Source organism: Xylaria bambusicola, assembly GCF_022495145.1.
Source record: "Xylaria bambusicola strain CBS 139988 unplaced genomic scaffold F5B22scaffold_43, whole genome shotgun sequence".
In the NCBI taxonomy this organism is placed as follows: domain Eukaryota; kingdom Fungi; phylum Ascomycota; class Sordariomycetes; order Xylariales; family Xylariaceae; genus Xylaria; species Xylaria bambusicola.
In genome coordinates this window covers 304,418-316,725 of record NW_025953596.1, presented here as the reverse complement: position 1 = coordinate 316,725, position 12,308 = coordinate 304,418, and the positions used below count along the sequence as shown (strand labels likewise).

The 12,308-nt window shown below is 49.9% G+C and overlaps 7 protein-coding genes across 7 annotated transcripts; 1 reads left to right on the top strand and 6 right to left on the bottom strand.

The window, feature by feature from the left end:
- Positions 1-1,170: 1,170 nt before the first annotated feature.
- On the bottom strand, positions 1,171-3,411 carry F5B22DRAFT_376519 (uncharacterized protein). Its single transcript, XM_047971223.1, has 3 exons — positions 2,910-3,411; positions 1,888-2,829; positions 1,171-1,825 (listed from the first exon to the last, which is right to left on the bottom strand). Exons 1-3 carry the CDS (start codon positions 2,979-2,981, stop codon positions 1,325-1,327), a joined length of 1,515 nt encoding a protein of 504 aa, XP_047827987.1. The 5' UTR covers positions 2,982-3,411; the 3' UTR covers positions 1,171-1,324.
- Positions 3,412-3,782: 371 nt separating this feature from the next.
- Positions 3,783-4,548, bottom strand: F5B22DRAFT_618855 (mitochondrial import protein). The gene has a single exon (XM_047975745.1). It carries the CDS (start codon positions 4,155-4,157, stop codon positions 3,843-3,845), a length of 315 nt encoding a protein of 104 aa, XP_047827986.1. The 5' UTR covers positions 4,158-4,548; the 3' UTR covers positions 3,783-3,842.
- Positions 4,549-4,678: 130 nt separating this feature from the next.
- Positions 4,679-7,000, top strand: F5B22DRAFT_618854 (uncharacterized protein). Its single transcript, XM_047975744.1, has 3 exons — positions 4,679-5,085; positions 5,182-5,639; positions 5,721-7,000. The coding sequence occupies exons 1-3, from the start codon at positions 5,014-5,016 to the stop codon at positions 6,487-6,489; spliced, it is 1,299 nt and encodes a 432-aa protein (XP_047827985.1). The 5' UTR covers positions 4,679-5,013; the 3' UTR covers positions 6,490-7,000.
- Positions 7,001-7,472: 472 nt separating this feature from the next.
- F5B22DRAFT_376490 (uncharacterized protein) lies at positions 7,473-8,155 on the bottom strand. The gene has a single exon (XM_047971222.1). It carries the CDS (start codon positions 8,009-8,011, stop codon positions 7,538-7,540), a length of 474 nt encoding a protein of 157 aa, XP_047827984.1. The 5' UTR covers positions 8,012-8,155; the 3' UTR covers positions 7,473-7,537.
- Positions 7,571-8,570, bottom strand: F5B22DRAFT_618850 (uncharacterized protein). Its single transcript, XM_047975743.1, has one exon. The coding sequence runs from the start codon at positions 8,546-8,548 to the stop codon at positions 8,300-8,302; it is 249 nt and encodes an 82-aa protein (XP_047827983.1). The 5' UTR covers positions 8,549-8,570; the 3' UTR covers positions 7,571-8,299.
- Positions 8,571-9,140: 570 nt separating this feature from the next.
- Positions 9,141-9,913, bottom strand: F5B22DRAFT_618849 (uncharacterized protein). Its single transcript, XM_047975742.1, has one exon. The coding sequence runs from the start codon at positions 9,851-9,853 to the stop codon at positions 9,569-9,571; it is 285 nt and encodes a 94-aa protein (XP_047827982.1). The 5' UTR covers positions 9,854-9,913; the 3' UTR covers positions 9,141-9,568.
- A 568-nt stretch (positions 9,914-10,481) lies between these two features.
- On the bottom strand, positions 10,482-11,475 carry F5B22DRAFT_376461 (uncharacterized protein). Its single transcript, XM_047971221.1, has 3 exons — positions 11,287-11,475; positions 10,924-11,214; positions 10,482-10,802 (listed from the first exon to the last, which is right to left on the bottom strand). The coding sequence occupies exons 1-3, from the start codon at positions 11,365-11,367 to the stop codon at positions 10,551-10,553; spliced, it is 624 nt and encodes a 207-aa protein (XP_047827981.1). The 5' UTR covers positions 11,368-11,475; the 3' UTR covers positions 10,482-10,550.
- Positions 11,476-12,308: the final 833 nt, after the last annotated feature.

The window sequence follows — 12,308 nt, the reverse complement described above, 5'->3', positions numbered from 1 at the left end:
TCATGGCCTTGAATGTGTGATAGGAAAACGCAGGAGGTTACTCAATGCTTCTGGGAATTATGCGTTGAGCTACTACAAACCATCACATGCAAAGACCGGCATGTTGTTGTTAAGTAGTCGGCTATTTCATGCTAATACAACGCCCAAGCTATCAATCATCACATGTTATGTTATGGACATCATGGGTACATTCGCTAGAACGAAATATCTTGGAAACTGGATTACTGCGAAGAGCAAGGTATCTTCTCCGCAATTATATCTTTACGGCACCTTTGCAGGTTTAAGTCCGTGCTATAGTCCTTCACGAGCCTCTCGATTAGCAGATGAGAATCAAGTTCGTTTCCCGTAGAGGATCTTCAGCAGCCGTAAATACTATTATGCAAATATTTTCCTCCGCCGAGTCCTTCTTCGTTACGATCCTAGGGTTAAAGACAAAGAGACTCTCTGTATATAACCTTAGCCTAGGCACGAAAGCTTCAAATCACTTGAGTAATAAACACTGTCTGCCATGGTTGTGCACCTGACATTCCCATCCGATAGAACCTCATAAATGTGCTCTTACAGGGGCCGGCGTTAATTCTATATCCTCGCTGATTAATTTACCCTTCTTTGCTGATTACATTAGTGAGAGAAATCATTAATAGTTTACTGGTCTGCATCCCAGCAGTGTATTTCTCGGACAGTGCTCCTCTTATTCCTAAGGGAACCAGCTTTAGTTGAGTCAAGTATGAAAACTTGTACGATGAGAACTTGATGTACCAGTCCCTACTCGAAGTCAGCCTGCTTGACAGAGTGTTACAGCTGGTATAACTTCGATTCTGCTTTTTGCAAATACGTTAAGTGACAAATCCATACTAGCTAGAAGCTTCACGCAATATTATCGCTTCATTCCTTCGCTGTCCTGAAGAAATCACACAGGAAGACATGACATGCATTCTGCAGTAAAAAATGCATTTGCTATGCTTCATTGGTCCTTCCTGTATGATTGTATGTAGTATGGAAGTATGTATGTACATGGGTGTGTATGCTGGCTTAGATTAGGTTGGTCTTCGTGACACTAGGACTCAACTCAACTCAACTCAACTCAACCAAGGCCGTTATGAATGGAGAGATCTGCTATCTATCTCTTCTACCATACCATACCATACCATACCAGTTTCCGTAATAGTACAAGCTAGAAGCCCAGCCCAGAGAAGTTGGTATCTATCATATATACTTATCTTACAAGTAGGGGAGTCTAAGTTAGTTAGAGGGCAAGGTAGCTGGTAATGAAGAGCTGCGCCACACCACAGCATGTCACGAAAATGATAATTCGGTTGACTTTTCAATGCTGTCGCTCGGCACGGCGTCGACGGACTTCCTCCATTCGTCGAAAGGCTTTCTGTTTCTCCTCCAGGGCACGCTTGTCCTCGTATTCGTCGGCTTTTTGCCACTTCTGCCTCTCCTCAGTCGCACCCGTAGCTTCTTTGAAGCTCTTAGTCGCTGATGCTATGCCATCCCGAAAACCAGATTTGAGACTACTTCTCGTGGAAGGACTCTGGTATTGGATGCCGGCACCCGGTGGAAATGTGGAAGCACCGCGGACAGCTGGAGCATTATTGGTGTTGAGAAGGGGATCGAGACCGACCCATCGACGGAGAGTTGGGTTGAGTGTTGCTTGCCCTTGTATGACGGTGCCTGCGGATACCCAGAGGAAGAACCATTGCAAGCCCGCGGGTAGCCAAGCGGTACCTACGAACATGAGAGGCGGTAGGATGTACTTCATGCCCTGCATCATACTGTGCTGCATAGAGGTAGGCTGAGCTACGTTGGCGCGTTGCGTGAACTTGTATCATGTGTTAGTGAATCATGTTTTCAACTGGATAGAGAAGAGATTGAAGTACGTACGATGAGCGTGAGCGAACCAAGACCAACTCCAGCGATGGGCAAAATGAAGAAGGGATCATGGACGGTTAGGTCGGTAAACCAGGCCAAACCTCCCGTCTCCATACCAGGTACGGGGATGTTGGCCATGCCCCGAATTAAACGGAACATGCCGAAACTAAAAGGGATAGCGGCGAGGCCGATGAAGGGTTTCCAGGCGGATGCACCGGTCTCCGACTTTATACGGTTCATGTGGCTGCGGGCCACCATCATGGCCTGACGATCTTTAGTGCGGTAAGCAGCCTCTTGCATTTCGGCGTAAGCCTTCTTGAATTCCGGATTGGCCTGAACCTTCTGCAGTTTCGCCGAGTGCTTCGCTCCGACTAAGGTGGGATAGAACACGGCAAGGCGGAAGAGGACGGCGACAGCAGCGATGGAGCCCCACCAGGGCATGCCGCTGTAGATGTGAACAAACTCCAAAAGCCGTTCAATGAGGGTCGTGGTACCCCAGCCGAAGTCGAGACCCATTTCACTCAGGAAGCCGATGTGTTGGGGGACGTCGACGAAAGATTGGGGGTCGAATTCGCGGAGGATGTCTTCGGTGAGCTGGCTGAGATCGGGGGTGGAGTTGCTCGCAGGCTCATCTGGCGTGAACGGCGAGGGCGATGTCTCGGCCAGAGGTGATTGAGCGGCAGCAGCAGGTGGCTCTGATGGCGGCGGTTGCGGCGGCTCGACCGTCTCGGGAGAAGAGGTCTGCGGCTTCGAATAGAACGGCCATAGCGAGGATGGCCATAGAGAGAGGTTTCTTGTGGCACCAGAACGCTGGGCAAAGACGCTGGATGCTATGCCTATAGTGGCACCAGACCTGACCGCCGTTATCGAGGGCGATATCTGGCCATGTCTCGCTAGCACAGACGACTGCGAGCGCGCCTGAGAGAATTGTCGGGTGGATGTTATCCTCGTGGGCTGCAAGATTCAAGAGTCAGTCAGCCTGTGTGCTCGGCCCCGGCATGCGCAAATATCATACAGCGCGCAATCGGTCATACCTTTGCCCAGCCCGTTGATGCATACCTCAGCGCAATGGCCGGGTTTCTCGCGAGCCCTCTACTCGGAAGCATTGTGAGCGATGTGTTGTCGCCGGCCCGAGTCGCGACAAGCCTCGAAGTTACATATCCTCGCAATCATTTGTAGGTCCCAGTCTCTGAAATTATTTTTATGATAGCTGTTATGCGCAGAGCGATATGCATCAACTGAAGGACACTATTTATTGAAGTCCTCAACCCCCGGTCCCGACCAGGGCCCGGATGGATGGACCCGATGTACACGGGTACCTCCCCGGCCTAGGCAAGAGAATGTACCTATTTGTATGTATGAAAAGGTTGCCATCCGATAGACAGACATAATTTGTGTCCAGAAGATGAAGCCTGCTCCAAAAGCCACCTCTATCTATCAATCAATTGGCCTGTCTCACACCTAACTATGTTGGCACACATACAAGAGGTATACACATTCATATCGAACCAAGTGGTCTAGTGACTGAGACACACTAGGTAGCTGTGCCAAGTTTGCATCGTTTGTAAATGGGGTCAATCGGTGAAAGCTGCATTACTCCTGCCTCTTCCCTAGGCTTCCCCAGAATGGCTCGGAGGCGAGGTTCATCCATGATAGGTGCTCCCCACCCCAGTGTATGTACTTTTATGATATATGGCTGGTTGGCTTCGAAGTATTAGGTTTGGTATATCCATCATTCCAAAGTAGTCAGGTCGTCTAAACTCCCGGGCCGCGCTCTCCGTCTCTCGCGGATCTCGATACCAGGACCTATCGCGTGTGCCCTTCGTCTAGACGCCGGGAAAACCTGCAAGGTTTACGTCAGTAGGCACCGCGACAACAATCACCACGACGACAAACGAAAAAAAGAAAAAAAGAAAAAAAGAAAAAAAAAAAAAGAAAGAAAAAAAAAGCTAAAACTGGGCATTGATTCATCGTTTGTGGAATATAATGGAGAGACCTAAGCGACGTACTCTGGTACCGCCCCATCCCAGGCGGAAGGCAGCCTCGTGGGCAAATAGCTCCCCGAACCCCAGCATCATGCCGTTGATGAAAGGCAGAAGAAGGTTGATGGCGACGCCCCGGATCAGGGACCAGGTGGTGGGTGGTTTGTAGAGGATGAGGGGCGGGGATGACGAGAAGTCGTCGGGTGATGTAGAGATATCGTCTCCGGCCGAGTACTGCTCGCTGTCGGAGTGTATCGTGATGCCCGACTCGGCTAGTGGGTTCTGCTCCTCGGAGGCCATGGTGACAGGCGAAAGATGACAGGCGAAAGAGGGTCGTGAGAGGGTGATGGCGGATGATGGCGGATCTGAGGGTGGCTATCTCAGGTCATAGCTCGGGCGTCGGTCGTGATACCAGAGAGTTCGGCAGGACGGTGATCGGAAGGGTGGTGACGTGAACGGGAGTTGTCTGCAGTGATGGAAGTTCTAGTTACCTACATAGTTAGTTAGGTAGGTAGTTAAGTAGTTAGTTAGCGGCTTCGGAGGTTCCATCTTCAAGCGGAATACGAAGTGCTGGATCGATGCAGCTACGCAAGGTACGTACCTTGCCGGTAGTGGGCCTAGGTAGTACGGATAATTATATTCAATTCCATCATGATGCATCAAACAGGTATATAGATAAGATAACCATCCCACATGGGCATTCCCAGGCAGTACCCAGGTCTGCCAGGTCTGCCCAGGATGCCTAATTAAGTTAGGCTCGGTACCTACTCTGTACCCCCGGAAGCAGGCGCGGATAGCGGGGTTCTCAGACAATGGCACAGCGCCAACCCCACCAAACACCGCCGACTCCAGAGACAAAGACCCCAAGAGGTAGGCGAAGCTTGACGTCGACACCAAAGCTGCCTGGATCTACATCGACCTGCCTGCCAGGTGGTAGAACAGAACAGCACAGAACAGATTGGACCATCGAAAAATATCATCACTTCTATCTTACCTGGCCTGTCCATTGCCTGCCTCTTTTGCCTCTTGTCCTTTAGCGCCACCAGCTAAGCCAGACCTCCTTCTAGCCGAGCGACATTGCTTCCGCGCGACCTTGGATCTCCAGAGTGCTGAAGCTACCTTATTTGTCATCACGGCCACGACGACAACAACAACCATGCGCAGTGCCATAGATCATGACGCTCTCACGAGCGAATTCATAAGCGCCACAGGCGCCACCGTTGACCAGGTGAGTCTCCTCCCTTGCTTCCATAGCCTTGGATCCAGCTTCTTACTTCTTTCCTTGGCGTCGACTCGGTCTAACCAGTGTTTGTGTTCTTGACAGGCCACGCAATATCTTACTGCGAGTAACTGGGACGTCATGGTTGCTGCTGAATCCTACTTCGTCGACGAGGACGACGACGCGGAAATAAAGGCCGCCGCCGCTACTTTTCGTGCCGGTGCCAGTGGCGGTGACGCCAGCAGCTCCTCTGCTGCCCCTCCCGACTATACCGGCCCTCGCACTTTGGATGGCCGCCCCGTTCCCCAAGCTATTCCCACCACATCAAGTTCCTCTTCTTCGAAAAGACCACAGAAGAAGACAGGGCTGGCAACATTGAGCTCCCTAGGAGACGGTCATGCTCACGACCACGATGACCACAAACGCGATGATGATGGTGGTGACGATGCTGCTCGCCGAGATACATATGCTGGTGGTGAGAAGAGTGGTTTGGCGGTTCAAGACCCAACCCAACGTGCCGATCCAAGACGTATAATCAATGATCTACTCTCCAAAGCCAAGAGGTGAGACTCCCTCCTTTTTTTGTCTTGGCTTATCACACCTCTACCAGTCTTCGTTCGTGTTTTCTAACTCCTTCTCTACAGTAACGCTCGGCGCCCTGAAGCATCTGCTCCCTCCGAAGCCCCCAGCTCTTCGTCTTTCCGAGGAAGTGGTCAGACATTAGGTGGCGAAGGTACCGAGAGTCGTGTGATCCCGGATCCACGCGCTTCTTCAAGCCGTGCCCGTCCACAGCCAAGCGCTGAAACTCAAGAGCGACTCTTACACGTTTGGCGAGATGGCTTTAGCATCGACGATGGGGAGCTGCATCGCTTCGATGACCCCGCAAACGCCGAGGATCTACGCATGATTCAGTCGGGCCGCGCACCTCTCCACCTGATGAATGTGCGCTACGACGACCCCGTAGATGTCAAGGTAAAGCAACATGATGAGAACTATCGACCGCTTCCGAAGACGTATAAACCATTCAGTGGAGAAGGTAGACGTCTCGGTAGTCCCGTGCCCGGCGAGGCTGCTTCTACCGCTACATCTTCTACAACAGCTACATCGAATCTTCGTACAGTTGAATCATCGTCGGCTACCACTCCAACTGCTCCCGTCGATGAATCCCAACCTTCTGTGACAATCCGAATCCAAATGCCAGATGGCACAAGACTACCTGCCCGATTCAACACATCGCAAACGGTCAGTGATATCTACGATTTCATCAGCCGGGCTTCACCTGAACTGAGAGAGGGTGGTTGGGTCCTGGCTACTACTTTCCCCAACAAGGATCATACAGACAAGACTTTGGTTATAGGCGATATGGGGGAATTCAAGAAGGGTGGTACCGCTGTTGTAAAGCGAGGTGCCTGAACAGATCCACGGAATTAGTATTGATAGACGTCAATTGCTAGGTGGGAAGTGGGTGTTCCTCCACCCTTGGCAGAAATGAAGGAAATAGTTGTACGTATAGATTCGGGTAGAAAGGCGTCCGCTTCCTGGTAAGTTTTACGAGAGCCTAAAAACGCAACATAAAGACCGTACTACTCATATTCTCGGAAACTAGAGCAACAAGAACAAAAATTTTGACTTGACTATATTGTACCAAGATGCCAACATCTATAAGTTTACGACCGATGAAGGAAGGAATGTCTATGACCAGCTTATAGTTCATATCATTGTAAATATGTGCTCACAACACTTCCGGTCTGGGCTTGAGCTTTATATCTCTCACACACCTAATTTACATCCTCGTTCGTAGCAGTAGCTTTTAAATGAAATCCCTATTGTTGATGACTCAAAACAAGGCTGTCTTTCCACTGAATGTACCTAATCACGTAGAATTTTACCCATTGCAGATATAGGCTTTATCCACTTGCTCATCTCACTTCTAGACACGAGTGATGAGTATCCCCATCTCTCGCGCGTAATCTAATTAGGAGGCAAACAAATGAAATCTACTCATTGTGCCACAAGCTCTACACCCCATCGTTTCTGGCCCTCTGCATCGCTGAACCAGCCCAGCTTAGCACGGACACGGCTGTCTTTCTTGATGTCGCGAGTAGATCGTAGCTTGACTAGCTCTAGCAGCTTGGTGCTCCCTGCGACGAGTACGGCAGTGTCGGCGATGCTGTCGACAAGCGCGGGTACCATGCGGGCATATTACCTCGAGACGATGGCCAAGGTGCCGCAGGCGACGATAAGGTACGCGAGAATCGCTAGACAGATCCATGCGGCAGGCTTCGATATATTCAATAACTCCACGGGGCTGGAGACTTCCAACATGACATGATCGCTCCTATTAGTGTTGTTCCCTGCGCTCAACTCTCTCTTGCTCCTCCCGGAGACCCTTTGCCCGATATCATCTGGAAATATTTCCCCCGAACCGTCGATAGACATAACCACCTGTTGTTAGAGATAATTATTTATTGACGAGGTGTTTATATATGGTTGAGAATGCGCATTGCGCGGTTCGCTCCAATACGGCGGCATCAAGCAGCTTTCGGTGACCAAAGTCTTGTAATGATAACATTGAATAAGTCATATAATCGACATTGAGCCCGGTCTGTCGGAAATTGAACGATTGTTCTGAAGTGTCCTCCATTCCATCTCCGGCTGAATCGAAGTTTGAGTTCCCCCCAAATCTTCTCACATCTGCGGCTCCAAGAAGTGCGGTCTTAAAGAGCACTCCGTGGCTAACTGTGATCTTCAGTTTCTGCACGGGACCGTCCCAGTAGAATTTTGTGCGATATTTGGTCCAGGGAGCGTTCCACACATATTTGTATGCGTATAATGTATCCAGGACCTTATACGAGAGCACCCGTTTGCTACTGCAATCTAGAATAATTCGAGTACTGGCGGTTTCGATGACGGGCTGGCAGTTTAAAGCCATCATTTGAGGTGGCTCAACCCATAAGAGATGCCTCGTATCAGCGTCCGACCATTGTTCAACGACTCGGGATCCCCCAATGGGCCGCTCGTGGATCCATTTGATAGCAAGGCTATTTGGCCAGGTGTAGGAGATATCGGGATACGACCTAGAAGATGAAGACGGCGATCCATTATCCTCGACGAGCCCCGAGTTGCTAGACGAAATCCCGTGAACTACCACAACAGCGAGTTCTAAAAGCAATAAAAAGGCAAGTATCAGATATAGAGGGATATAGCGTAGAGTGTATGGTAGCTAGGCCAGTTTCTTTGATGGTGAAGGATCTATAGAGGGTCTCGCTACGGGTGTAAGTTGTTCGTCAACTTTCCCATCATGCAAGTAGTTAGCTTCGGAATCACTGAGATTAGAAGCTGCAGTCGGTGTATCTGAATTGGTCGGGTATTTACTTGGTAAGTCGACTAATGCGCCATCTGCTGTCGATATTCTTTCAAGCTCGACATCAGGGGTCAGCTGTTCATACGGATGACCACGTTGTTGATCCATGTTGTGGCCAGAGGTATCTCAGAAGCATGCGCTCTAGGGTATATTCGTCAAAGGAAAAAAATAGAATAGAAAGAAAGAGGTACTATCGACCTTAAACAGTCTTCGAGTTCAATATGTATCCCAGACATCAGCCAATTTAATATCATATTCCATGAATATTAGCGGTTGATAACAGAATGAGGGTCAGTTCAGAGGGAAGGGGGCAGATATGAAGTTGAGGTCGTATGGCAAACATATATAGCACTCGATAAGTATAATAAATAGAGCTAGCTATTCGCATAGAGTAATTACTCAGAGAGAAAACCACGGCTCTACTGCTTCCATCGATGTAGTATGGGGCATGCTGAGCCCTGTTATGGTTGTTCTCAGTGCCGGTGTTACCCAGCCAAAATCACTCAGACGAGGACGGAAATCATAGTATACGACTTAAATCGGGGGGCTTAGATTGTACCAGTAGAAAACCAGCCTCAAGGCCCTTAGGAATTATTATGATACCGCCCCCATATGTTGTATCACAGTGTTGGGCATATACCTACATCTACAGCGTCGGCATTGGGGGCGCAATGCAGATTTCTACAACTGTTTCCTGACACTTTGCTCATTCATCCTGGTCGCGTATTGCTGAGACACTTCGTAGCCTATATTGTAACCCATTGAAAGCTACACTAGTATATCATTGGTATGCTTATTATACCGCTGCCGCCGCCACGATTATTCCCCAAATGGAGCTAAGAACCCTAATACCACAACACGCCTTCATCGGCGTGAAGCCTCAGGGGGCCAGCTTTGGACGTGTCACGCCTAGGAGCAGTTAGAAGAACCGACATCTAGACAAGATAGAAAGCGCCTGCAGATCCACTGCTCTGGTCCGGGAAGCTCGCATCAATCTGATACAAGAACTCCGGGCCAGTCCACGTGCCAGCATCGTCTACGGGCTCGGCGATCCAGATATATGTCCCGGCCGCAGCCGAGGGAATTTCTAACGGAGAGGTCAGAGGGACTCGAAACGGCTGGCGATAACTAGGAGCAGGATTCAGTCGACTTACTTGCCAGATAGAGTGTTTTGCTATCGAAGAGAGGGTATTGTCCAAAGGGACCCGGTGTGTAGCCGTATGGGGTCGTGTTGAAAGCGAGAACCGACAAGTCGAACGGGCCAGTGTAGTCCTTAGACACCCATTCCAGATCGATTTCCGTGCCGACCGGGACGTTCTCTGGGATGGTCCTATTTAGAAAATGGAAAGCGGTATAGTCAGCCTTGACCAGGATAACAGCACTGAGAAGCGCGGAAACTGTAAACAACTTCATCTTGTCGGCTGATGATATCCGTTAGCTTTAGACAGTTAAATGAATGGATGGTTAAAAGGGTGAAAAGTGACGTCGGATTGGAGGAGGAAATGACGCTCATAAATAGCCAAGAGCTGTTGCTGGCAGTGTTTATTAACTCCCACCTCTCATATGTGTTCACGACGCAGCGCAGTGAGTGAGTATCGTCTTGATGTTGTCGGAGGCTTCGCATATAGCTTACTACTCCGAAGGCTCTGAGTGTAATCAGTTCTGGGATAAAAATACGGCGTATTTAAGCAGAAGCCAATAACATCATTATCCAGAGTCCAAAAAGGCATCAGTAAGCACTTAGAAATAAGTAACTGCCTATTTCGCACGCCGAAAAGGATTCAAGAAATGACTTAATCATCGTGAAATACACCACAACAGGTCGGTGAAGGTGCTCACATTATAGTTGTTAAAAGAGTCAAGCAAGACGAAGCAGTGCTGTCGCATCCTCGCATCCTCGCATCTTCGCACCAATGCCTTCAAATGGCGCAATGCCGAATCTGCACGCAAGCCTATGCACTGATACTGATACCTCTGCTAGGGATTATATCTGTAATGCGGTGTACTAGGTAGTCCGGGCTTACACCCTCTCATTATTTAGATCAAATAAAATACAATAACAACCCAGTCCCAGCTCAACTTCCCAGCCCTAAAACTACGATTCGACCCATCAGCAAGTATCCAACATACCACTCAGCGCCGTCTTCTCTGCCGACGTGATAGAAAGCTCCCAGTAGCTCTTAACCTGGATCCACGAGCGCGCATAAATACAATAAAAGCTTGACAAGGGCGGCTTCCATTTATCAGGCGACTTGTCGCCTTTAGACTGGTTGACGTTGTCCGTGACGGCCCAGAGCTGCGGACGTGTGACGTCGTTGGCGAACTGTTGGCGCTTGGCTGTTGTCCATTTATTTGCGCCGGCCTGGGAACGTTAGCTCAGTATCATTGCGACTTTCTACTGACTATGTACTGAAAGAGTGGTAGGCAGTTAGGGGGAGGGGGGAGGGACAGCGATGGAACAAAGGATGAAAGGGGGAACATACGATCCAAGCAGCCTTCAACGGAACCATATGGTCGATATCGACATCCGCAGGCGCACTCCAGACACCCCCGTCATAAGGCGACGTCCAAGTGCCGCTAGTAGGGTAGCAGTCGCTGCCAACAGCGACATTGGTGCCGTCGCGCTTGAGCACGTACTCGCGCGTGTTGCAGGTTCCCTCGATGGTGATCCACGTCGGGAACAGGTCGCGCTCGTACTTGCCGTCGTCGGCGTTGGTGCCGACGGTGAGGGCAGCTAGGGCCGAGCGGGCTGTTGATGCTGAGGGGATGCCGGGCTTTGGCGATGTGTTAACAAGTAAAGACAAGAGCAGGTGTTATTCAAGCCGAGTATCGAAGGGTAGACATACAGGTGTAGGCATAGGCGCCGGCGCAGCCACGACAGCCGTGGCCGATATCAAGGCGCCGACAAGAGCGAAAGAGGACTTCATGACGGGCAGTTGAATCTAAGGGCAGGTATACTGAACGGGGACAGACAGACACCGAAGAAGTTCACTTTCCTGCTTACCTACAATATAGATAAACTATATGCAGGTGGTATAGCCCTAAGAAGCAAACTCGATAAAGCGCAAACCTTCACGGCGCACAGACAGAGGAAGAGAACTATCTATATATACCTACACGATGAGAGCAAATGCCCATACAAGCCTACAAATCGAAAACGGGTACACAACAGGGATACACAAGGGCAGGTAGGTCGTCACACAGATGCGAACTCATGGCTTGCTGACTGGCTGTGAGCGGAACATACAGATCAATCAGATCAGATCCCCCTTTCCAGCTCCGATAGAAAGTAAGGCTTCGGAAGAAACGATCGACAACTAATGCAGCAAAGCCGGGAAGCGATAAGTGCCGCTCCTCCTCTTCTCCTTCCGCGACGATAATGCTTCTTCTCTCTCGGGGCAACCTTGCTCTGCGTGTCCTCCGCCTCAGTCCTCCTATCCACCTGTACATCGCATGACGGAAACGGGCCAAGCAAGGAGCGGAATTAGTGTACGATTTGTTTCAGTTGTGGGGGTGGCTTCCTGGTTGAACCAAGAAGTGTAGACCCCGTTGCGTGTTTTCTCCGGTGTCTACTGAGACCACACCACACCACACCAATCAACAATACCTACCATGGAAAAGGAAAGTAGAATGAATGTGCGGAATAGAGTGACAGTTCATGGAACCCCAAGCCCAAGGTCCCACGAAATAAGCCGTGTCGATCCAGGCTTGGCAAGTAGCTCGTTGGCTCTGACCTGCCAGATTCATACTAAAGAGGAGACTCGTTTGATCCATGATACAATGTAGCTTTGCGATATGCCTGATACCCTATATAACTAACGTAAAGATAGACAAATACCTAGATAGAGCTGTCGGTGGTTTCCGGTAC